Source organism: Pleurodeles waltl, chromosome 11 (genome assembly GCF_031143425.1).
Source record: "Pleurodeles waltl isolate 20211129_DDA chromosome 11, aPleWal1.hap1.20221129, whole genome shotgun sequence".
NCBI classification, from domain to species: domain Eukaryota; kingdom Metazoa; phylum Chordata; class Amphibia; order Caudata; family Salamandridae; genus Pleurodeles; species Pleurodeles waltl.
In genome coordinates this window covers 433480463-433507252 of record NC_090450.1, presented here as the reverse complement: position 1 = coordinate 433507252, position 26790 = coordinate 433480463, and the positions used below count along the sequence as shown (strand labels likewise).

General features: G+C 43.5%; 1 protein-coding gene across 4 annotated transcripts in view; it reads left to right on the top strand.

Annotated features, from left to right (window-relative positions):
- PIK3CB (phosphatidylinositol-4,5-bisphosphate 3-kinase catalytic subunit beta) overlaps positions 1 to 26790 on the top strand; it is a 1042661-nt gene that overhangs the window by 625819 nt on the left and 390052 nt on the right. For all 4 annotated transcript variants that reach the window (XM_069213799.1, XM_069213795.1, XM_069213796.1 and 1 more), the window contains one exon: positions 18071 to 18167. In XM_069213799.1, coding sequence (XP_069069900.1) covers positions 18071 to 18167 — 97 coding nt within the window. The remainder of the gene's footprint in view (positions 1 to 18070; positions 18168 to 26790) is intronic.

Sequence of the window (26790 nt, the reverse complement as noted above, 5' to 3'; positions counted from 1 at the left end):
ATTTTGTGTAAAATTAGCTGAAAGACTAGTGGTCTGTTTTTTTTTTGTTTGTTTTTTGTGGATGGCAGTGAGTTTTCTTTTTTATGAAAAATAATAGTAAACAGCTACTAAAGTACTAATTAGTTCAGTAACTAGACACTTAAATAATGACATGGTAAAAATAATTCCTAGTCCATTTAGGTAGATCTAGAATGTAAGCTAAAATTAAGAGAGCCAGAGCCTCACAAGATGGTAAAAACTCCCTTGTGGCAAAGAGACATTCCGAGCTCTGCCCGTGGTCTTGCATGTACTCCACGATTGCTCAGTAGCGTGCTAGAAACCTGTCTCAAGCCACTTGTTTATGTCCAGATCCAAGTGTAACTCCTGCAATTGATATCTCTCTTTCTCTTTTTTTTTTTTTAATCACCCAAAAACTGAGAACTTTACCTTGCCATCCTCAGCCCAACAAAGAAGGTTAATATAAGTAGGCTTTCCTTTTTCACTTTCTAATTGTTGTGAATCCTGTTGGGAAATTTCAGTGTTTTCAAAAGTTGTAAAAATCAGTGGTTATCAATGTTCATTCTTTTTTTGCGATGAAGAATTTGGCTTTTATTTCATTTCTTCATTTGTTCATTCCTATCAGTAATTATTCCTCCGTTCTTTCGTGGTTCTAATTGTCTTCTGGGTTACCTTTCTTTATTTTCCTAATTTCCTTGCTTGTTTCATTTCCCTGCACTCAGACTGCTCTTTCCAACAGTCCAGTCCCACCCAAAGTCCAAGAATGCACACGTAAAGCAATATGTTTGCACTCCTTTAAGATTTGATTTCAGAAGATAAAATATAAATGGTGAATATTTAGTCCATCTTCCTACTGTTCTGTTCTTCAAACAAATAACATAGATGAAATTAATGAGGAATTGTATACTTGGCGTAAGATATATGTAGAGTGTGCTGGTGCTCTGTTACTGCTAATCAATGTCATACTGCTGTTCTTTGCTTGAAATATCAATAGAGGACTGGACTAATAAATGTGGTAGTAGTGTCTGATCACAGTATACTTCTGTGCTATATGGTCATTGGGCACACGTCTACTAAGCAAATAATATGCACACTGTTAGCTATACGGTCTTTGGTAACAGCTGCGGTGTTAGAGACAATCCCAGTCTTTTCATTTCAACTATTGACCTAACAAAGGTTTGGCTAACACCCAGCTCCGCTGCCTTTCTAGTGGCCAGTCTCCCGGTCTGCACCTACTTCTTCCCCCACCAGCCTATTCATCCCACTAAAACAGCTCTACTTGGTCTAGTCCTTCAAGTCATCTTCCATCACCCCAGCCCCGATCTCAGTAACTTTCCAAACTTTATTTTCAACACACATTTGTTTGCCTTTGATCTTTTACTTCCCTTTATTTTGTACCAGCTATTGCTCTCCTGTCTCAGTTTGTACTTTCTGTGAAGTCTGAGCTGCTCCTCAACACTCATCAATCATTCCTTCACATTAGCAACATAAATCTACATATCAATAATAAAGTAAGGGAGCTTATAACTATTATTGGTAATGATACAACATGCTTTAATAGTATGCTTCGTACCACATATTCGCAGTTTCAAAGTGCAAAATAAGTTACTAATGCATAATTCAGTGGAATTGAACTAGTAGCCATCCTTGCTGTTGACAGAATCAAACAGCCACTTCCTGTCAACCTAAATCTGCTAAAACCTACATTATCTACATCACTAAACCTCTCTCCCAACTTACCCCATATTTCTGACCACTGCTCTCGCCACTTCAGATCCCTGTGTGCTCAACTACACCCCTTACCGCATATTGCCAGCCCAACATTCTAATATCCGTGCATTCTTCCATATCTAAATCCTGTGAGGACTCCTTTTCTGCCCTTCTAACCTATGCTGGCCTTCTCTATGTATATGCAGTTCTTTCAATACTTCCCTTATAATACGCTGCTTTTAGGTTACGGTTTGCGTATTCACTCTACTTATTCTCAGCCCGATCAATTCCACTAAGTTACAGGCACTTAATTTCTCATGTTACTCGTACATAATCTCGTGCTCTCCAGGATCCTGAAATCTCTCCTCCATACTGACTACTTGTCAATCTCTGATTACTTCACATTAGATCACTGTTTGCTTCTCTAGCAAAATCCAAACAAGCAGGTCATTCTTCTTAATCTTCATGACTGGCAGTGCTTAAGCACCTGGAGTGCACCTCCTTCAATTGCTTCCAAACTCACCGGCCGAAGTGGCTGTATTTTTGGATCTCAAGTATTCCTGTTTTCAGGTATCAGCTCTCAATGTTGTTGTCATTCTAATAATCACAAGCACTAGCAAATAGGTTGTGGCTCTTAAAGTTTGCGTTATTGGCTTTGCCCGCAGGAAATCACCTTTGACATCACACCGGGTGCTTATGCACATGCTGCTGACTGTGGCTCGCAGCCAACCTTAAACTAAGGTACACCCTTGATTTCCTGCTGGGGCTCGCCTTAGAAGCCAAACAACCAATGGGATACTTCGGCCCTTTAGCAGAAAATCCACTGACAGCCTGTGAAAGGTTTGCAAGGTAATTTGCCACCCATCATGCAAGGGCTGTTTTAACCAAAAAGAGGCCAAAAGCACTTGACATCCTATTCGATAAGGTTGACCAAAAGGAGGGCAAATGCATTGTTGAGAGCGATCAAAAAATCACCAATTGACCCTGTAATACTACACAACCTAATGGAGGCTAGGAGGCACCTGAAAAGGGAGCAAAAGAAACTCCTAAGGGAAGGATGGACCTCCTTCTGTACAAAATTACTTTATGGCAAACAACTCTTCAAACATTTGGTGGACTATAAACAGGGTTGGGAGACCTCTCCCAAACATTACTTCTTCCTACATCCCTGAGTCAACCTGGCACCACTGTGTCTTACCATTTCAACACATCAGCTCACCTGGCCGGGCCACCACCTCAGGGTGACAGGCTGGACTCAACCAACTCTTCATCCGTCCAGCTAGGGTGCAGTGACAGTCACTCTCTGTGGGGCACAGTATCAATAAGCTTGTTCAAGAAAAAATTACCAGGGACCGTAGAGATGGGGCGCCTAGTCCGGGCCGAATCCCCGCCGCAATATATAAGGAAGATCTGCCATTTTAAAGGCTGCATACCTGACTCCACTCTTTTCTGGCATACTTAGGTTTCATTGACTAAAAAACTGCTTTCGACAAGGTTGACAGAGGGAAACTTTGGCACAAACTGCAGCTTTCAATATCATAGGTGATGTGTTAAGAGTCTTGGAGTTACTACACCTTGATACTTGGGTAAGAATCAAAATAGGGGACAGATCTCATCTATCTAGACCTATCACCACTACCCGAGGCCTTAAGCATGGCTGTGTTCTTGTCCCAACACTATTTAACTTGTTTTTGTCTGATCTCACTCCAGCCTAAGCTGGGTGGCTTTCATCTTTAAAATCTGCGGTACGCAAATGACTTGGTCTTGGTCAGCAGGGTCCAATGGTGGCTTACAGCGCCTTTTAGACATCATCGCAACCTACTCTGCCAAGAACGGGCTAACGGTCAACAAGAAGACCAAGATCCTCGTAATTCATCATCCCAAACTACACAAATCATTGTGAGTTTTAGATCAAGAAAGAGTAGGGGTAATTGAAAAACTTTAAGCACCTTGGAGTCCTCTTCAGTGAGAATGGGAGGTTTGGGGATCAAATAGAGGACTTAAGAAAAAGGTCTTGCCTTGGCATTTGGGTTGTGGTCCCTCCATACAGAACTGAAAGGCCTCATGTTCACATCAATCCTGCAGGTAGTTCAAGCAAAGGTTCTACCAACCCTAGCTTATGGAAGAGGCTGCAATACCATCATCCTGGATAAAATGTTGCCCAACTCTCCCAGCTCACTCATCCCCACACAAATTAGGCTGGAGTTTAGCATTGTCAAGCAGTCAATCACCTGAATGGTGGCTTTTGTGACATGTTGCCACAAACTAAAACTGGCAAAGGAGGGCTCACTTTGCCACTTTCTTTGGTCTGAATTGGAACAAATATCCACCCTCCAGCCAGGGCTTACTTGAGGTCCAGAATACTCTTGGCCTAACCAACGCTTGGTATCTTTCCCTAAACCATCAGCAGTTCACAAATCTGACAAAAGCAAGCTCTCTACAGCTTTCGCTGCTAGCTGACAAGGACTCCCTGCCCTGACGATGCCATGGCTGAATGACACTCCAAAGCTGCACGAGGATGAACCTGCAGAGGTACCTAAGTGACCCTTTCAACGATTGGACCAAGGCCCAGTTCATGAAATATAGGTTGGGTTCTACTATCTATCTTAAATCACCTGCCTGCATGGAAAAGATCAGGGGAACATGAGCTCTGTTGGTTATGACTCCAGAGTCAGGAAGGATATAGTTCATGTACTCTGCCTATGCCCCTCCCTAATGTGGGTTTGGCGTGAGCTCCTTCGGTGACCGTGAAACACATGCGGCATCAGGTCCTGCAGAGAGGCAGTTGATGGCCTGTTTTGAGCCATCGAACACAAGGCTGGTTAGCGTTCTGGTCCAATTTTTTTCAAAATTTAAGAAAAAAAATAGGCCAGGCTTACAAGGTTGAAAGGGTCCAAGGTGACAATACGGGTTGAGCACTCTGTTCATTGTTACTTACCCCTTCTCTCCACCCACTTTGTATCCGTTGCACCAACAATTGGCTAACACTTTCAGACCCCTACCCAGCAACACTGGCACTCTTGTGACACTAACTCCTAGTTTTTATTTTACATAGCATTTCTTAAACTGACATTACTGCACTTTTAACACATCGTCTTCTAACACAAGTGTAATTTTTTTAAAGGAATGAATTTTAAACATGATACTTTTACCATCCACTTATTGACTTTAATGCAATTGGACACTACCCCAGGCATTTTCACTTATCCAGTAGTCCACTCATCATCCTTTTCGGACCTGACCATACCTTTGCTACAACCCAGGGCCTATGTCTGCTTTGCACAATCATATCTTCATCTCTTCTTTCCTTTCTTTTCTTTTCTAGCATTTTAACCTGTATTGTATTGCCTTGCAATATTTTTATATCAATCACGCAAGAAAATCAAAAGTAAAGTACAAGGCTTTGCCACTGTTTTCTTTTCTATTTTTATTTACCAACACCAGAATGGGTGCCAAGGGATTACAGTCTATGCAAGTCCATGGCTGGCGTCATGGAATCGGTTTTCATTTACAAAAAGCCATTCCAAGGTGGCAACCATTGTGTACTCATGCATAGTGACTCATTCGTACACGTGCAGCATGGCACAAGTGTGCACATTAAGCCAATGCTAGATGGTTGCAGATGGGTCTGTGGGCATCATGACGCACTGGCAGCCATTTTGTTTTTATTTTCTGTTCCAATATGGCCATTTTAGAACACAAAATTAAAGGTAGGAAAAAATGTAATAAAAAAAAAAGAAAGAAGATCAAAAAAGGAACCAAGTGGCCAACTAGCACTTTGCAGCTGCATCACCCTCCTAAATAAATACACTTTTGAAAAATTTTAAAACTGGTCTTCGGAATGAGCGTTTCAGTGAGCGGCAGGAAAGTAAATAGCATGTGGGGATGGCGTAGTGCAGGGATATTATGAGGAACATAGGAAGAGAGAGAGATTGAGGAAATAAATGCACTCCCATGAAGTGCTGACAGGTAAAGAAAAAAAGTATCTCCTCAAACCTGCCATTGTAGGACACAACTCATCCAGTCAAAATATTGTGAGCTCCTGATAGGGACAAGCACAAGAATATTGAGAAAAGCACTATTAAGAACAATGAACTGAGATATATAGCAAGTCCTTCAAGTCATGAGCAAGGGCCTGAACTAGCACCCACTTAAAGTATATGTTACATATTTTACTGGAAAATGTTTGCAGAAGGCAGCTAAAACAATGTGTAGACTAACCTTGAAAGGTCATATATCCGTCTCCAACTCCTCTAGCTGTCCCCACAGCAGTTCCTTTCCCCCTACAAAAGGTGATAGTGTGGTCTTAAGGACGAGTTCTAATCATGCTTCTGCCCAATGCACCTCTCTAGACTTGAATCATCTGTCCCACACTGTCAAAGTGTGATCATGCCAATACTTTTCTATCTGCCTCCTTTGACAATGGTGGCTGTTCACCTCTCTTCAGCACCTCATAATCTCTAGGCTTCTCCTTCCATCCCAACACAGCCTCATTTCAGATTTGACCTGCTGGCTGTATCTCTACCCTGCCAAAGAGTACCTGCAGTTCTTTTGAGCAGCCATTTCACTTGCTCGCTTATCTTGCCATCTAAAGTCCTTCTCTGTTTTCTGATAGCCTCTATCCCCAGTTCTTTCAGACAGCTAAATCAGGCTATTTACCAATATTTAACCTCCCAATTAGAATCTCTCGAATGTAATGTATAAAACTTTCCTCTTTCCTATTTTGTTGTATGCACATGCATGATGACTTTTCCATGCAGGACCAGGAAGGCTAGAGCCATGGCAGATTTTTAGAATAACTGTGACCCTACAAGTGAGACCCATTTAGATTCACTGTATGAAAATATGTCCTGTTTGGCTATCCTGAAGATCTGGATTGGATCCAGCACTCCTGGACCTGGGTTGGACACCTCTGCACTAGCGGGAGTTAATGTTTTTGTGAGAGAAAGGCAATAAATGGACTTCAGATATTTGCCAAGGGTGGGACAGAGGTTTGCTAATGTTTATTGGAACTGAGACAGGTGGTTTAAAGGTAATCTAGTGGTAAAACATTTTCTGTCTGGTGAAACTTAGCCAAGCATGACCAAATAACGGTAGTACATTAGTGGGGAACTTGTAGAATTGCTCTGAACAATGCAAGCATAGCACAAATGCTTATTTGCTTATATCTGATAGACTTCTAGTTGCAGATTCCTTACCTTTGAATTTCCACAGGCGTCAGACTGGATCTGGAGAATTTTTCTTCAAGAAGTACCTCTGCACGCCGTCAGGTGGCGTTGTTCGACTCTGCGTGCGTCGTTGGCGTTGTGCTTGCCATGATGACGTCACGGTCGTATATAGGCGCCACCCCGGCACGCAGACATCAGTTCTTTTCTTTCCGCGACAGTCTACGGGCAGATCTGGAGAAGAGCTACCTCAGTCATTTTTTGACTGTCGACATTTTTGTTGTATTTTTGACGGGTTTGTGGATACGTCAAGGAATGTCCCACAAGACCGGATTCAAGCCCTGCGACTCCTGTCACCGAACTATGTCTGTGACGGATCCGCACCTCGTGTGCTTATGGTGTTTGGAGCATGATCACGACCCAAAGTCGTGCTCCGAGTGTCGGGCCATGAACACGAAGGCTTTGAGGGAGCGGTCCCTAAAGCTCATGGCGGCCCGACACGACTCCCCGGTGCTCACGGTCCCATTCGAGAGGAAGGTCTTGAGATCGGCCACAGAGTCACCACCACTCTTCGTTCTCCAAGTCATCGGGACATTTGGGTCACAAAAAAGTCATAGAAGATACTAGCGTTTTTCGAATTCACCCTGTCGATCGGATGATATGACGCGGGAAGAGCGTCAGCGCTCCAGGCCTCCGTCAAAGGAGCCTTCTTCTGGGTCGGCTCTGTGATTCCCCGACGCCGGAGCCACCCCCGCCATACTCAAAGAGTTCTACGAGGCCATGCGCCTCATTTTTGGGCGGTTTGAACCACCTTCGGAGCCTTCGGGCACAGGTGAGTTGGTTGGGGCCCTTTCAGTTTCAAAGCCGTCTGCTTAGGCCTCTGCTCCGGAGGACCCCTCCGGATCCAGTCGCCGATCCCTCCCGATGCCGGTTGTGCCACAACAACCTTTCCCGACGTCGCTTGGTCCCACAATCAATGTCGATCCCATACTCATGACCGACGACAGGAACCGGAACGACGTTGCTTGATGCCGATTCCGTTCTCTATGGGCTCTCCTGGGCCCAGGGTTGATCCAGACCCTTATTCTTGTGGGTATGGATACAGGGAGAGGGTGGAGGGGTCGCTGGACCCTTTAGAATACCAGCTTGACCCCCAAATGGACTGGGTGCAGGATTTGGGTGATGCCAGTGGACTAGACACCTCCCCTGACTCTGGGGTGCTCTCTCCTCCTAGCGTGGCTATGGAGGAGGGTACTTCTTACTCTATGGTGGTGAGAAGGGCGGCTGAGGTCTTGGACCTCGAGCTTCCTTCTGTGAAGGTTAGGCCTAAAATCCTAACCTACGTGGTTCGTCTGGGTCTTCCTCCTCCGAGCCCTTTTTACCCTTCAATGAAGCACTGACAGACGTCATTTTAGGTACTTGGTCCAGACCCAGCACAGGGGCTCCTGTGAATAGGACGATTGTCTGCCGCCATCTGCCTGCGCTGTCAAACCCAAAATTCCTGATCCAACACACCACGGCTTAGAGCCTTGTCCTCCAGGTTTCTTCTTCATCTGGCGCATTCCCTGCTGCACCCCCGGATAGGGAATCAAAAAGACTTGATAGTTTGGGGAAGAAGTTGTTTTCTTCCAACAGTCTAGCGCTGCGGTCCGTGAACACCACATGCCTTTTGGGCCACTATTCCTGTACTCTCTAGGATACGGTTGCGCAAGTTCTGCATGCAGTTCTGGAGGAGGCCCGGGCTGTCCTATCCCAAGCCATAACAGATGGTAGGGATGCAGCTAAGTTCATGATGTGTTATGGACTGGATATGACCGACTCTCTGGGCAGATCGGTTGCATCGACGGTGGCATTGAGACGACACGCCTTGCTGAGAACGTCTGGCTATTGGGGGGATGTCCAGCAATCCTTGATGAATATGCCCTTTGAGGGCACACGTCTCTTCGGAGACAAGGCATACTCGGCGCTTGAGCGCTTCAAGGATTTATAAGCCACGGCCCGGTTCCATCGGCCTTGCGCCTGCACCTAGCAGTCTGCTTTTCGTGGCTACGGAAGGGGCACCCAACCGCATCCTTTTCCACCTGGCCACAGACCCGCGCATGCTGTACAGCCCCTGCGCGGATGCGGGACCCCACATTCCCAGGGATCAGGGAGCCAGCGGGTTGCCCAGTCCACCCCGCTCCTTCCTCAGCCTCCAAGCCTTCCTAGTCTGCAGGTACATCAGGAGCCAGTAGGTGGCAGGATACGCCATCCCCTGCCCCAATGGCAAGCCATTACCTCTGACAGGTGGTACTCCAAATTGTCCAAAGGGGCTACTCCCTCCCCTTCGAGACATCTCCTCCAGCCGTGCCACCTTCATACAGTCAGATATCATAGGATCGTATGGCGCTTCTCTGCGAGGAAGTCCAATCCCTTTTGGCCAAAGGAGCTATAGAGAGGGTTCCTTTGCTAGAAGTAGGTCGGGTTGCTATTCCCGCTACTTTCTGGTTCCGAAAAAGGACAAAGATCTTCGACCTATATTAGATCTTAGGTCCCTCAATCTCGTCCTAAATGAGTTCAAAATGTTAACATTGGTGCAGGTCCTATCTGCCCTGATCACAGAGACTGGATGGTAGCATTGGACTTGCAAGACACATACTTCCACATTCCCGTTTTACGGGCCCACTGGCGTTACCTACGATTTGTGGTAGGTCACGAGCACTTTGTTTACTATGCTCCCCTTTGGCCTTACCAGTGCCCCTCGGGTGTTCACAAAAGTGATGGTAGTGGTGGCAGCTCCTCAATTTCAAAAAAGGAGGGGCAGAACGGGAGATTTGGAGAAAAAACGAATATCTCCTGGTCCAGTGTGTATTTCTCCCAATTATATACTCCACAAAGTTTACACACAGTTCCAAAATCAGAGAAAAAAAGAGATCGAGGGTTATAGTAGTAAAGACAGGTTTCCAGAGACAAAAAAAGGGGGGGAAGCAATATGCTTGAAGCAAGAGCCCTCACTCACCGTCCGGTGACATGCTTCATCATAGGGCTATGCTCCTCGTCAGGCCGGCACTGCAATGCCTGACGGGCCCCACAAAGGGGCTCTTTGCCGGAGATCTTTTAGGCAGTTGGTGTAGAGCCGGTCAGATGAAAAAAAGAAGAAAGAGGATTGGTATGGAAGAGATTAAAAATGACTAGGGGTAAAAAATGTATTTATTCAGATATTTAAACCCCTGGCATAGTTAAAAACATCGTTTTAGGGATATAGTAAGTTAATGTATACAATCCCTCGAAATTATAACAATTTTCACTAGAAATTCAAGTAAAAAAAGGGTACAAAAAAGAGTATACAGAATCACTGTGATACTCAATCAAGGGGTCAACATGTTTCTCGCTATATTGAGTTGAAATTGATCTCATGCGATTCATCAGGACCTATTTACGTACCTAATCCTTTATGAAAACTGCTTTGTGCATTAATTTATTCAAAACCCTCCAAGTATTACTGGTGGGCTCCCTCAGGGAGGTGGCAGGCTCTGAATTCCATTATGAATTGATATTGAACCACAAAAGTTGGTTCACCTGTGAGCCGTCTCCTTCCCCGGAACAGGTGTTCCAACTTTTGTGGTTCAATATCAATTCATAATGGAATTCAGAGCCTGCCACCTCCCTGAGGGAGCCCACCAGTAATACTTGGAGGGTTTTGAATAAATTAATGCACAAAGCAGTTTTCATAAAGGATTAGGTACGTAAATAGGTCCTGATGAATCGCATGAGATCAATTTCAACTCAATATAGCGAGAAACATGTTGACCCCTTGATTGAGTATCACAGTGATTCTGTATACTCTTTTTTGTACCCTTTTTTTACTTGAATTTCTAGTGAAAATTGTTATAATTTCGAGGGATTGTATACATTAACTTACTATATCCCTAAAACGATGTTTTTAACTATGCCAGGGGTTTAAATATCTGAATAAATAAATTTTTTACCCCTAGTCATTTTTAATCTCTTCCATACCAATCCTCTTTCTTCTTTTTTTCATCTGACCGGCTCTACACCAACTGCCTAAAAGATCTCCGGCAAAGAGCCCCTTTGTGGGGCCCGTCAGGCATTGCAGTGCCGGCCTGACGAGGAGCATAGCCCTATGATGAAGCATGTCACCGGACGGTGAATGAGGGCTCTTGCTTCAAGCATATTGCTTCCCCCCCTTTTTTTGTCTCTGGAAACCTGTCTTTACTACTAGTGGTGGCAGCTCATCTGTGCAGGTTAGGGGTCCCAGCCTTCCTCCACGTCGACAATTGGCTGTTGAAGGCGAACTCGCCCCTAACAGTCGTCTCCCACGTCCAGACTAAGGCAAGCCTTTTGCATTCGCTGGGGTTCACTATCAACGTGCCAAAGTGACACCTGACTCCTTCTCAGATGCTCCCTTTCATCGGAGCTGTTCTGGATACAGTGCAGTTTCAGGCATATTCTCCCGAAAAGCGAGTCCAGGATATGCGGGCTAAGATACGGATGTTTCAGCCTCTATCCTGGATTTCGGTGAGAATGTCCTGAGGCTGCTGGGCCTCATGGCCTCCTGCATCCTGTTGGTTCAAAATGCCAGATGTCATATTTGGGCTCTGCAGTGGGACCTGAAGTTCCAGTGGGTGCAGCATCAGGGGAATCTCTCCGACAAGGTCCAGATCTCAGAAGGGACTGCGAAAGACCTGCAGTGGTGGTTAACAAATCAGGATTGGGTCAAGGACAGATCCCTCTCCTTTCCCCAACCAGATCCTCCCATTGTGACAGATGTGTCACTTCTGGGATGGGGTGGCTACATGGGAGACGCAGAGATCAGAGTTATCTGTTCTCTGGCAGAAACCGGTCTCCATATCAGTCTTCTGGAGCTCTGAGCAATTTGACTAGCAATGAAAGCATTTCTTTTCTCCCTCAAGGGGAAAGCAGTGCAGGTGTTCAGACAACACCACCGCCATATGGTATTGCAACAAACAAGGCGGAGTGGGGTCGTTGACTTTGTCAAGAGGCCCTTCGTCTCTGGACTTGGCTGGAACATCAGAGCATTTCCCTGGTGGTTCAACGCCTGGCAGGCTCCTTGAATGCCAGAGCAGACAAACTCAGCCGACGATGCGTGGTCGACTACGAACGGCGTCTCCATCCGGAGGTAGCGCAAGGTCTCTTCCTGCAGAGGGGAGAACCTTGGTTAGACTTGTTCACCTCCACAGAAAACGCGCAATGTCAGCTGTTTGGCACATTGGAGTTTCCAAGGTGGCACTCGCTTGGTGATGCTTTTCGTCGCGAGTTCGAACTCAGGCCTCCTGTACGCCTTCCCTGCCAATAGCACTTCTGCCCAGAGTTCTGAACATCAGGCAACACCGGGCCCAAGTAATACTGGTGGCTCCGGATTGGGCTCGGAGAGTCTGGTATCCGGAGCTCTTGAACATGGCCATAGCTCCTCCGATCAGACTGCCTCTTCGGGAGGATCTTCTGTTGGAGCAGCAGGGGACGGTCCTCCACCCAAACCTGTGAACTCTGCGACTTCTTGCGTGGAGATTGAGCGGCGACAGTTGACGTCTTTCGACTTGCCACCTGAAGTCCATGATGTTATCTTGGCCGCCAGGCGTCCCTCAACCAAAACTGTATACGCCTGTCATTGGAAGAAATGTGTGGCATGGTGCATCGACAATTCTGTCGATCCTCTATCTGCTCCCCTCTCTCAGGTCCTTCTCTTTATTCCTTCCCTTTCCCGGCAGATTTCCACCTTGGGCACTCTTAAGGGATATCTCTCTGCTGTCTCTACTTTCTTAAGGTTACCTGATCAGCCTTCTTTATTTAAATCTCCCATAGTTGGGAGGTTCCTTAAAGGCCTCACACATCTTTTTCCTCCTATCCCATTCATCATGCCCAAGTGGGATCTCAACCTGGTGTTAACTTATGTGTACCACGTTTAAACCGCTTCACAACTGTCCTCTAAGGCTCTTAACTATAAAGACTGTCTTTCTAGTTGCCATTACTTCTGCCTGACAGAACCTGGAGTTAGTGAACTCCAGGCTCTGTCATCTTAGCCACCTTTTTCTTGCCATTCACCCTGACAAAGTGGTGCTTTGCACGAGGGCTTCTTTTCTACCCAAGGTAGTGACACCCTTCCAAGTCGGACAGTCCATCGCCTTGCCTATCTTTTATGCACCTCCACATCCTTCCCATGAAGAATAGAGACTCCACCGTCTGGACCCAAATAGAGCATTGGCGTTCTATCTTGATCGCACCAAAAACTTCCGGGTGGACAATCAACTCTTTGTGGGTTATGTGGGCGCAAAGGAGGGGCAGGCGGTGTAGAAGAGGACCACTTCAAAATGAGTACTCTTATCATCAAAATGTGCTATGCTCTGGCTAAAAAGCAACTCCCTGAAGTTTTGAGAGCTCACGCCACCAGAGCTACTGCTGCTACCACAGCGCTAGCACGGGGCATTCCAGTCTTGTATGTTCATCAGGCAGCATCGTGGGCATCTCTGCACACTTTTACCAAGCACTAGTGCCTGGACAATCCGGTCCGAAGGGATGGCTACTTTGGCCGTTCAGTCTTGCAGAACGTTTTGGTGTGATCTTCGTTCGCAGGCCCGCCACCAGGGATGGTATTGCTCGGGTATCTATTCAAAGGTAAGGAATCTGCAACTAGAAGTCTCTATCAATTTACAAGTTACTTACCTTTGGTAACAAAATATCTGGTAGAGAAATATTCTAGTTGCAGATTCCTTACTGACCGCCCATCCTTCCCGCACTGTGAACTGATTTCTAGGGACTGGAACTTTCCCTTGAGGTCCCTAGTTTTGACGCACCATTCTCAGTTTTCTTCATGGCTCTTCGCTACTGGTGTGGAAAGTCGTGAAAAGAAACTGACGTCAGCGTGCCGGGGTAGCGCCTTTATACGACTGCAACGTCATCATGGCGAGCAAGCCGACAACGACGCCCGTGGAGTCGACCGACACCACCTGACGGCACGCAGAGTTACTACTCGAAGAAAAATTCTCAGAATCCATTCTGACGCCTGGGGAAATTCAAAGATAAGGAATCTGCAACTCGAATATGTCTCTACCAGATATTTAGTTACCGAAGGTAAGTAACTTGTACTTTTAGTGTTATTTGAAGGCTTCTTGTCTCGATCGAAGTAAAATATAAGGTTGGCGATTATGGAAATTATAGGATAAAAGGGCTGTTTTTTTTTTTTTTTTTTTGTCAATACACAACCATAAAAGTGAAGTAACCCTTAACCTGAACCCTAGTAAGAACATGCTACATGGCTCCATAGGGCGGGTGCGTTGTTTCAGTAATACAACGGGGATGTGTGAATTCAGTCAAGATCCAAAATTACATCATGATTGTAGCTCATGTGTGTTATTCAGTGTGATGATCTTTATTGAAAGATTCCGATGTGGTTAGTGTCTGAACGTTTTATTAGGTATTTAAATTGCACACTGGCTTCAGTAGAGCTCTGAAGAGTTGTGTTTAAGAAAGGTTGAAAAATCGTCACTTGACAAATTACCCACAAGTGAGATGAAGTACAATTTTTTTTATTTTGCAAATTATCCTCCGAATTTGTTTGAAAGATGTACCTAAAAAGTACTCTGAACATCATGTGGCCTGTTATCCTTTTAACGCCACTGCTACAAAATGTCCAGTATTGCAACCAGGTCAGTCAAACAAATTAATCCTCAAGCGTGAGTGCAACATGCATGATTAAAATGGACATTGCTTACACAACAGGGGGAGGGGATCGAGAATATTCTTACTACGTCTATGTTCAAATTAAAACCTAACTTGGAAAGTGTGCATTATTTAAATGAAGATTTTTTTAGTGCTTTAACACAGAACTTGTTCAAACCTTTCCCTCATAGACCTACTCTGCTGTGTTGTTTTAAGACAGAGGTTAACAATCATGGACATTAGTTGAGTAGTTACTGTTTTAGGCAAATGTTGGAGTACTATCACTTGCCATTTGTCTGTCACTTTTTAAACTGGCCTAACATAGTTTTTATTAGGTCGAGCTTAAACGCACGGCCTCTTGTATACTTAAGTTTTCTTCTGTGGGCTTAAAGCCATTTGATTTGTTTCTTTCAGTGTCATTTAAAAATCCTTGCTTGCTGGTGGTCAGTTATTCCTATTTCTTCCTCCTTTTTCTCATTGAGAGCAGAGACTAACTACTGTATGCTTTGTTGTGCGTATCTTTTCATTGGTGGACTATTTATTTTTTTCTTGGTTTCCTGCTTGCATTCAGCAAAGCTTCCCTTTTAATTTCCACAGCACTTTTGCTCTCAACTAATGTAACCATGTTGTTCATGCTCACAGTGGACATGCTTTACTTAATCTAGCATTCTCTGTAAGTGTTTGCTTTTTTCAGCCAGCATATTATTCTTGTCTCCCCACCCTCATAACCTGAAGGCACAGTATAAAACTTTTCACAAAATGGCGCTGTACTTCATTTTTCAGCACAGGGCCCAAAAGTCATTGGGGATGTGTTCAATTCACGATTGCAGGGTGCAGTCCCTTATGTGGCCAAAAGAGGTCCCTAGGGACACCTAGGGACAGCCGGTGGTACTGCACCCTTTCCCTGCTTTGTGCACATTAGAACGATAAATGTGGCAGGTGTTTTTTCAGTCATTTGCATTTATGACTGTTTGCTTTACAAATGCTGGCTCATATTTTACTTTTATTGTTTTTGTTTAAATACATAATTCATACATTTGGAAGCAGTTTTGTTATTGGTTTCAGAACATTTTGTTTTCTCTGGTGTTCCAATTCTGTGCTTATATTGATGGAATTCCCAGTCGTTGGTGCTCACGTTACTTCATATCCGACACAATCATATTCTGTCCTTGTTTTTCTCTGATTTGCTTTATTTCATAATTTATGTACTAACCGTCTGCACTATCTTACAATGGAGTCAAAACCTAAACAAGGCAGATTTCCAATCTCTCTGTGGAAAGAACATTATTCACAAAGTTTGGTTGACATTTTTATTGTTGCCAGAAAATAGCTGGTGACAAGAAAGGCCAAAAGCAGGTGCTTTCAAAATTATAATACACTTGCTAAAACTGGGCCCCCACCTGAAGTCAACACCTGATGCAGTGGCACCGGTCGCACCATCGTTCTTTGCAGCAGGCATTTTGATCCTCTGCACTAGCTTACAATAGTCAAAACTTCCACAAGACAGATTTCCGATCTCTCACCAGAAAGAACATGAATCACAAAGTTATGTTGACATTTATATTGTTGCCTGAAAATAGCTGGTGGCAAGAAACACCAACAGCAGCTGCTTTTAAAATTATAATACATTGGCAAAAACTGCACCCACACCTGAAGTCAACAACCTGGTGCGATAGTATCGTTGACCGCTGTTCTTTGCAGTGGGCATATTAAACATCTGCGCGCTACCTTACGATAGAGTCAAAACTTCCACTAGACAGATTTCTGATCTCTCTCCAGAAATAAAATTAATCAGTTATGTTGACATTTTTATTGTTGCCTGAAAATAGCTGCTTTCAAGAAATGCCAATAGCAGGTGCTTTTAAAAATGTGAATACACTTGCAAAAACTGCACCCCCATCCGAATGCAACACCCGGTGCAGTGGCACCTGTTGCACCGTCGTCGAGCTGGCACTGTTTACAGCCTATTCACTGACGGAAATTTAGAAGTCTCTTGCGCAGCTTCATTTCATAAATTTTTACATGAAGTTTAAGCTCAGAAGGTTAGTTTTTAAAAACTCATGTTGCTGTGCTTAGAACTTCCTGCTTGTTTTGTATGTATATTTTAGTCTGAATTGCTTTTTAGCACTGTTGCTGTTTTTAAACTCTACTGGTAATTTTTTTAGGATTAACAGTTTCAGCAGCAGGGCGCGGTACAAAGTAAAGCACTTTTTTGTTAAATACCAATGGAAAATAAACATGCTCTTTTTAGGTCAAGGATAGCAGCCCGCATGCGCTGCTTTTCCGACGTGTTGGTATGTATCTGGGCTTTTAACAACGCCCACCTCACGCCTATCTCTATCACTCGTTCGTGGGCTTCCCCTTCAAAAATCATTTGATGACATTGGTAAATGGTTTACGTTTGTCCCTATGTGTGGAGGTTTTTTAACCGCCTTGGCTATCGCCCGTTACATGGCTAATTGCACTTTTGCCAATAAGTTTGACTACGAGCTAACTTTTTTCCTTTTGTGTATCTTCTTATCACTGATGCTCATTGCGGCCGTGGCGCTGTGAATCAGCTCGCTTATGTGAAACTGTTTTACTTTTGATTTTCAAATTATGTGGCAAGAAAAGTTCAGTTAGGAGTTTACAGCGCCAATAGCTCTAACTCGAGCAAATGTGAGACCCATTGCATTGCAAATGCTTGTTCTGTGTTGGTGTCACTTTAACATAGTACCTCGTGTGGGCAAAAGAGGTCTCAGGTGACACATAGGAACAGCCTGTGGTACTGCATCCTTTCGCTGCTTCGTGCACATTAGAGCGGTAAATGTTGCAGGATGTTTTCAGCCAGCAAATTAGAATTGTAAAAGCATTAGCATAACCATGTTGTCCCTCCTTGCATTTCACATGCTTTAATTAATCTTGCATTTTCTATGAGTATTTGCTTTTTCCAGGATGTTGTTACTCTTTTTTTTTTTTCTTCTCAGGCAGCATATTACTCTTGTCTCTATACCCTCATAACCTATTTACCATTTTCTGGTGCTCTTGCGCCGCAAGGTCATGCAAATGGCACTAGCGCTATGCAAATGTCAAAACTCCACTTCATACAACAAACAAACAAACATTTTTTACACAAATGCCATTTTCAACGCCAACAGCTCTAACTTTAACAAATGCAAGACCGATTGCATTGCAAATGCCTGTTAATTAAGAAGATACCCTCAAGAAGTCCATCCTATAGAAAATAATTGGTTCATTTCAACGTTTTCTTCGTTTTCTATGAGTTTTGGGTGATTGAAACTCGGTGAACGTTCATCAGTGCTAACTTGCTTTTCGTTTATTGCACGGTCTAACGATCACCTCTGATAATTCCAGGTGTGGCAGGGCCCTCTGGGAAGGTTTATGATTTGTGAAGCTAAACATCATGTGTAACAGTTATTCGTGTCATGAAGGATAAGCATTGCATATTCTTCCAAGCTGTTATGCACGTCATTCTATGAGTATCCTAAAGTTTCCATTAACTGTTTTGCTTCCTTTTTCAGCACTTTCCGGTTGCCTGGGTCAACACCATGGTCTTTGACTTTAAAGGGCAGTTGAAAACTGGAGATATCGTTTTACACGGCTGGTCTTCATTTCCTGGTGAGACTTGCATTGTAAATTACATGATTACATGTTGCCGCCCCATCTATGAAGAGCAGGTCGCCAGGAATGTTTGTGCTTTACATGTTAGGTAAATGCATTTAAAATCTACCATTTTAAAACACCGTTTCCAAGCATCTCTCTTGGATGACGTGATTTGTTCGCTGGGTCCCTGTGGAGGGCTGTTGCTATTCGTAATGGATGGTTCGTATCCATTAGCATTTCTCCCAGGGACTGCTCGGACAGGACAAGAAATAGACACAGAAGTGCTAATGTTTTACTACTTTCCTGGCTAATGTATGATGAGCGGTGAGGTAAAGATCGGCTGACTGGGGCCTTCTTAAATATGCTTTTTTATGGCGTCTTTGAAGATGTATTTTGTGGTTAACACATCATTATGGCAGAAGCACTGTCATTTGAATAAATAATACCAATAGCAGCTTCCGTGTTTGAAATCAAACAACATGATAGGGCTGGAGCCACAGCTGATATGAATACATCGGATGAATGAAATGATATTCAATCCAAATTCGTGCAGTAAAGTTTATATCTTTATATGTGATCATTATAACTGCATTTACACTTTACCATTTGAATTTGATATTTTTGTTGGAACTTCATCCTGGCTAAGGTATGGGTTTCATAATTAGCTTTTTTTTTACCGTAATGTATTCTATTTTTGGGGTAATACTATACTCACAGAACATTCACTCACATTGTGTTGGTTGTGTGTGCAATAATAATTGAATACACCTCGACAGTTTGTGGGTTATATATTTACTATAGATTGCACTTGATCATTATAGATGCTGTGCTTTATCAGTGTCTTGTTCTTCAATGAAACATACTTAGCTTTTGTAATGTTTGATGCACTATAAAATGTTATAACTTAGCATTGTTCCCAGCATGCTCGACTACGTTTCCCAGGATGCATTTGACTAGAAATCTTTCCTATTGCATTCTACTTACGTCTGTAAATTGGTGGCACTTTTGAGATATCAGGCTATTTGTATGTTAAATAGCGTTCTAGACTAATAGTGCACCTTTCTTCAGAAAGCCCACAGAGGCAGGGGAAACGCTGGTTTGTGAATGACATCGCCCGCCTTGATTTTTGAGAAATAATGGGTCTACTTCGAATCCATTACAAAGCTGCTTGCTGATTCTTTGGTGAGACGTGAGATAATTAACTTATTAAAAAGCAAGGGAGCATAAAATCGTGTCACAAATGTCGAAAGGTAACTTGTGAAAAGACATAATCCCTCGAGCAGTGTAGAAGTTCAAGCATTCACCCTCAGGTCTTGCCTTTTTCTCTAAGGGGGGGTTTCACCCAGTTCCTCTTCACCAACCGCCATGGCCCCCAAATCATGCAAGGGAGAAGGTATTGGGAGACCGTAATTACACTGAGTGGCCTGCAGCCATTATTTACATCTGGCTTGTAGGGTAATTCTAAAAAAATAATCCTGTGGCAGAAGGGTTAGGCAGATCCCAAAGATTGAGTGGGTCCTTGTGTTTTAAGTTTTATTCAAGTGGTAGGCCCAGAAATACAAATTCCATCTTCCTTGATGAAACAGAGCAATATCTTCATTCTTATCAATGTAGTAATGCAGTATATAAACAAATGATGTATGGAATGCTTGAATTAATCACAGCTACTGTGCATCCTAGTGCATCATTATTTTGTACACCGTGTCACCTAGGTTTGGACCCCGCCATATGCAAATCATTCTTGACCCTGTTCCAAGTGCGCTAAGTCCCGCTAGAACTGCTAGGCCAGATCCTCCCTGAACCGGAACACAATCAAACTAGAACTGGTTTCACCCAAGTTCAGGCTCATCACCCAGGTGAAGCTTGGTTTGAGTGCCAGAGTTACATATTTTAGTGTGATGCTGTGTAACTGGTATGCCAGACACGTGGGCCCTGTGCACACTGTCACTGGAACAAAGCTATGCGCGCTCACTTGGGTAAATCTGGTCATAGGTTGCTTGTGTTCCAGGTAAAGGAGAACGTTTCCTAGCAGTTTGGGCTAGACTGTTATATTGGAGGAGGATAAAGACTGGTTTGCATAAAGCTGGGTTCAAACTGAGATGACATGGTTTGCAAAATAAAAATGAATTGGGATGCGACCCATGGTGGACAGCCAGTGGCTGAGATTGATTCACTCATTCCATCCATCACTTTTTTTTGTATAATTTACGATGTAGTAATGCAGCACAGCTCAAAAGTGCCACCCACAAGTGTTTTTCCATACATTCCGCCTCATTTGATGTGCACAAGACAGTGTTTACTCTACAAATCCGCCACCGTTTGCTATCTTACCTCCTTGCATTTGCCTTTAGCAAAGTAGAAACTGGCCCTCCTGGACAGCTCGCCATTTGCGAATGGTTAAGGACTGGGGTCAGATATTAACCTTTTAGTGCTTGTGGTGCAAGAACAGTCTTAGCCATTGATAAATAAATGTCATTGCAATCACAAGGATTTGAGGGTGGCCTTGAAGTGTCCTGTTTGACATTGCGAGTCTAAAATACGTTTGCACCTTGCACTAGAAATTCAGTATATTTGCAGATTAGAGTTGTTACTGCAAACCCGCTTCTTGCATGCGGTGGCCCCCTTACGTACAGCTGCCATTGCACGACGGGGTTCGTTTCCTATTCCAAAGAAGAGATTTCTTTTCAAGTTATTTGTATTTCTTCAGAATGGTTTTTGTTACATAGCGGTGCTTTGGGATCCAGTTTAGTTTCTGGCACCCACATCTGTATTTCCACTGTTGTGCATTCCTATAACCGCTTAATTAGGTATTGTCTTCCACTATCATTCTTAAACAAAACCAGGCACTAGCGAACCGGTGAAACATAAGATGTATTTTGGCAGAGAGCATGCAGGTAGGGTTCAATATACAAACAAACTTCTTTACCGAGCCAAGAACCAGAGATTCAAGGAACATCAAAGGGTCGATGGAGCAGGTACGCAGAATACATAAGAAAGACACACATAGCTGTTGCTTCAATAATTCTAAAACAAACGAATAGTTTCCGATTCGAATTTGGCTCAACTCTTCTTTGTCTGGAAGTTCGGATGACTGGAGAAGCATTTGAACACGTCTGTGGTTAGATTAGTGCTGACTAACCGTGCGGGAGGAGCAGGTGTGGAGTCTCCATGCTCTGCTTAGTCTGAACTGTAGAGAATGTCCTCTTTATGTGCATAGTAGGCACATACCTTTACATATTTTACAAGCTGACATTCTGATTCCAAATTCAATTTGTCAGCTTTGCAGACACACTTTAGGGCACAATAACGAGATACCGGCCAGACTTATATAAAGAAGTGTTCAGTGCTTCATAAACCCTCAGCTGATGTCTCCGGCTTGCATTGAAATCCACTGTTGGCATCGTGTTGCACTTCAGAGTTCATCGACTTTGGTTTGTAACCAGATATTAAATATTTGAGCCCAGCTTATTGGTCATGTCACATAAATAGAGGCTTACGCCAGGAAAACATGCCAAGTCCGGCATAGAAAAGAGCTCACTCTGGAATGTGTAAACAGCAAAAACAATTCTTGGCTAACGCTGTCACCAGTAAGGAGTTATAATTAGGACCATGTTTCCGTTGAAAAAGCGGTTTTTGACTTGCCTATAACTTTGGCGCTGTTTGACAAATCTTCTTGAAATTTTCCAGAAAAAGTGTTTTATAAAAAAAAAGTGTGTTTCCTATTATAATTCCCATAGGAATTTTAGACATGACTACATCCCATACCGCAGGGCTGAATTACACCAGATTTGGCAGAAAGGTAGCTCTTGGTCCAGAAAGAGTGCTTTTTATTTGGTGTAAATCTGTTCAGTAGTTTTTGAGATAGTAAAAGAAAAAGAAATAAATATATCTAGAGGGTTCGTGAATAAAAACAAGCTCATGCAGGGAAATGCACGGAGTTCTGGTAGACTGCCAATACTTGAACCAGAAAGTGTTGGCAACCATCTTGGGACCCAGTCCCAGAAAAAAAAAGATTAGGGGGGGGAAAAAAAAAGGAGGCCAGGTAGGTAAACCCTGATCCATTAGCTCTGGTGCTGGGGTCCCAGAGGGAAAAGGACAAAAAGGCTTCTTTTTTTTTTCCTCCTCATTTTCACCGCGAGTCCCTGCAGATCTGGCAAAAATTAAAAAATAAAATAAATAAATAAATAAATAAAGCACAGGCTCCCACACTTGTTTAAAAGAAGCATCCGGGTGGGCCAGATCCCGGGCATATGAAAATGAAGGAGAGGGGCGAATGGGCCCTTCCCCTTCTTAGCCCTCGCGGGCTTATTTATGTTTTAATGAGAGAGGGCCAGCTTGGCCACCCACACTCCCTGCAGCCCCAGGGCAAACATTATATTGAGTGCAGGGAATCCGCACAGACCCGCCACAACCCCAGGGACCACCACCACAAGACCTTACTATGACATTCAACCCAAAGATTTTGCCAGGAAAAGACTTCAATGTTTCATTACAAGGAATGTTTACCATTCAGAACACTTGTAAATAAACAGACACACTGCCATAAGATACCAGGATTTAAACCTTCAACTTACTGAGTGACAGTCCAAGAGCTTCACATGTAGTCCACAGGTGAGTCTGTTCTGCTGTGAATCAGAACATAACTATAACATCCCTCCTAAACATCTTGCTTTTGTGACACTTTGAAGTTATTCTATAGCGAGACCATTGCTATTGTTATTGGGGGTCCATAGTACACAACCATTTTTTTTTCTTTGTTGCCCCGGGGTGGTGGCGATCCCCCGGGCATTGGGGGAGGGGGGGGGGTTTGGGTCTGTATGTCCCGCCATATACTCAATTAGCATAGCCCTGGGGAGATGTTGGTCCCTGGGGCACGAGGGGAGCTAGTAGAATTTAATTTACAGGCCCTGGGCACATGTAGTGCACTTTACTAGGGACATATAAGTAAGTCAAATATGCCAGTTGGGCATGAACCAATATTAACATGTTTAAGGGAAAGAGCAGATGCACTTTAGCACTAGTTAGCGGTTAGTGGTAAAGTGCGCAGAGTCCTAAAACCATCAAAAACAGTGTCAAAAGTGGAGGGAGGCAGGTATAGAGTTGGGGGATGACCATCATAAGTCTGTCAGGTCTAACACATACCCTGCCCCTTTTTCCTTTTTTGTTTTATTTGTTTTTGAGACTCTGCTGAAGCCGAGTCTCAAAATGATTGGCTGCCAACACTTCAACCAGGAATTGTGTGCAATCAGATCTCTGCACGAGATCAGGAAGATTCTCAAATTCTTTGCACCTCTAGAGATGCAAACTTGTTTTTTCTTCAATTTCTCTGAAACTACTGAACGGATTTACACCAAATAACAAAAGTGTAATCTGCGTACCCAAATTTGGTGTAATTTTGTCCAGTGGCTTGGGCTATATTCTTGATCAAAATGCCTGTGGGAGTTTAAATGAGAAATGCACTTTTTTTTTATTTATTTTTTTTTTAAACACCCCCCCTCCTCTTTTTCTCAGTCCCTGCTTGACGGACCACCCCGAAACTTCCCATGCACAACAAATTCCTGGGGCACATGTTTTGTGGAAAATTTCATTAAGGTTCATGAAATGGTGCCAAAGACATAGGCAAGTCAAAATACACTTTTTTCTATTGAAAACTAGGCCCTGGCTATAACTACCTACTGGCGCCCCCAAGTTATACATATATATATATATATATATCGTTCACACAATTTGTTAAAAAGGGCAGTGTGCTCTTGCTGTTAGTGCACACAGCGAAAATTGATCACTCCTCAATTAAATGTACGAACAAAAATTAACGCTACACTCCCGGAAGCTTCAAATTCACAAGTTTTGTCATAAACTGTTTTTGCTGCCAAACATGAGGTGGAATACACATTTTGGACCGCAGGTTCAGAGGGTTAACGTAGAAAGGTGGTGATTATTCAGAGTCCCTGCATGTTATGAACTTTTCTAAATAATGGCATTGAGCTTTCATCGTGGTTCAGGGACTGGGAAGTATCAAGATTTATTGTATCCCTCTGAATGGTACCAGAAAAGAAGCAAAGTACAGCCCATGTGGACTGCAATCCTCATAACACCCTGCAATGGCGAAAAGGACTAAAATATGTAAATCAGGAAATGAAGGAAGGACTCAGTCATTATACACCATGATTAGGACTGTAAGTCGAAACCTATCTGTGTCTTATGTGATGTGGATGCCAGAAGCCATTTAAAAATGATCAAACAACCAAAGTTTAAATGGACGTTAGTTACATAAGAACATAATTTTTTAAACGAGCAGCACCTCTGCAATTCACCAGTTAGTTATCTCGGGTAACTATAACTTGGACCCTAAAGTAATTATAACTCGCTCCTCTGCCATGCATAATGTTATCAGTGAAGTCATTTCAGATGCTGCGGTGACGTTATCAATAGAAAATGTCATGAGTGATATAATATGTGAGGCAATTAGCAGTACATGGAAAGGGCACAAGTTAAGTTACTTTAGGACACAAGTTATACTTGAGATAATTATAACTGGTGAATTTCAGTGGTTGGGGTCATTTAAAATAGTATGTTTTAACTGACAAAGTAAGCTAAAGTATGTTTTAACTGACATAAAGTATGATATAATTACTATTGGTAATAATAGTCACTGTAACTTTTTTTTTTTTAAGTGTACCGTAAGATGTTAATCAACTTCTAATGTGCGCCCATCTGCATACATTTTCAATTCTAGGGTTTATTGAATTTGGGACAAGCCTTTAAAATATATGTGTGTGTTTATATTTATATATATATATATATATATATATATATATATATATATATATATATACACACACGTGGACATGCACGCTTAAAAAAAACAAAGGTTACAGTTCCGCTCACATTTTAAACGTACAAACCATAGATATTCACCAGTTAGAGTTATCTCAAGTAACTGTAACTCAAGTCCTAAGGTACCGATAACTCCCACCATCACAAAAAAATGTTTCGTTAATTTTTACTGCAAATAGTACATTGATATTATCAATGATGGTATCAAAGGTACCTTGAGTGCTGTCATTTGTGGGGTAATAAGCAGTGCATGGCGAGGGCCCGAGTTATAGTGACCTTAGGGCACAAGTTATAGTTGCTTGGGATAACTCTAACAGGTGAATTTCTATGGGTTTTTTTACATTTAAATTGGGAGCCTAACTATAATGTCCCTGTAACCTTTTGTTTTTTTTCATTGAATTTCTATATTTGTTTTAACCTATAGTAATTTTCATTACAATGCGTTAATCCATCTACTTCCTGAGGGCAGGCCCTGAGGCCAATCCCCTATAAGAACCCAGCCTTGCACCGTGCACGGCCTTCAGCATTGTGTGGCAGGGGTTGCCCACAGGGGCCGGCCTGCAGCCAGACCCTGCTGGCATCCTCTCCTAGCCACCCAACACCACGCTGCCCACGGCATCTTGGCCCTTGAGCTGGCTGTGGCCTGTCTCTCTGGTTGTGAGAATAGGTGTGAGAGTGTCTCTGGGGGTGAGAGTGGCTGTGTGAGTCTGTCTGGGTGTGAGTGTGGGTGCATCAGTGTCTGTGTGGGTTTGTGAGTGGGTGCGTGAGGGTTTCAGTGGGTCTGTGAGTAGGTGTGTGAGGGTCCTGTGAGTTGGGTGCATGAGGTTCTGAGTGGGGCTTTGAGTTGGTGCATGAGGGTCTGGGTGGGTCTGTGAGTGGGTGCATGAGTATCTGAGTGGGTTGCTATTTGAAGTCATTGCATGGAGAGACCATTGCCATGGCAATCTCTCTCTCTCTCTCTCTCTCTCTCTCTCTCTCTTCCATCCCACTATGGGATGGAAGATCAAGAGAGAGAGGCAGGACCTTGGGGGAGCCCAAAAGCCCCAGCGATCCTAGCTGGTTCACCACGTCCTGCGGAAGCCGGCATTGCTCCCAGAAGCATGGAGCTGCTTTAAAAAGCAGCTCCATGCTGGTGGGAAAAATGTTTTCTTCTGTTTCCTTGCAAACAGTTTTGTCCCGGGGGTTGCGGTCTCCAGGGCCATTATTGGCTCCACAAGGGGGGGGGGGGTGAGGTCCCCCCTCCAATGAGCATGGCCCCAGGGAGGTTGTGTCACAAGGGCTCAGGAGGGGGCAACGGGGGGGGTGCTTCCGCAACCACCTTCAATCTCTTGTTGTATGCCCGGGGAGGTGGTAGTCGTATAGGTTAATGTGAGTTGGTGTTTTAAGTGTCTGAGTGGGTGTGTGAGTAGGATAATTGATTGAAAGAGACAGATAGAGTAAAAGAAAGTGAGAGGGAAAGATAGTTTTTTATGTCTGATATACTTAGAAAGTGTTATTTGTTTCTAATTTAAACTCAAAATTGTATTTTCTTTCTTAAAATATAATATTTCAATTTTTGTTTGTTAATAAAAAAAAATATGAGTCCAGTTCAACTCGAACCCCCAAAGCTCAGTGTGAAGGTCTGTGACCTTCACACTGAAAGCTATGGTGTTTGTTTTTTGCCCTTATGGGCCATCTAGGACTGATAGGGACCCCTTATAGGCTCCCCAACTGTCCCTGCTCATTTTTTTTAAAATGAAACTAAAATGCCCTTTACGGGCTATCTGGAACCACAAGGCAGCCAGTGGTCTCCCCTTTTTAA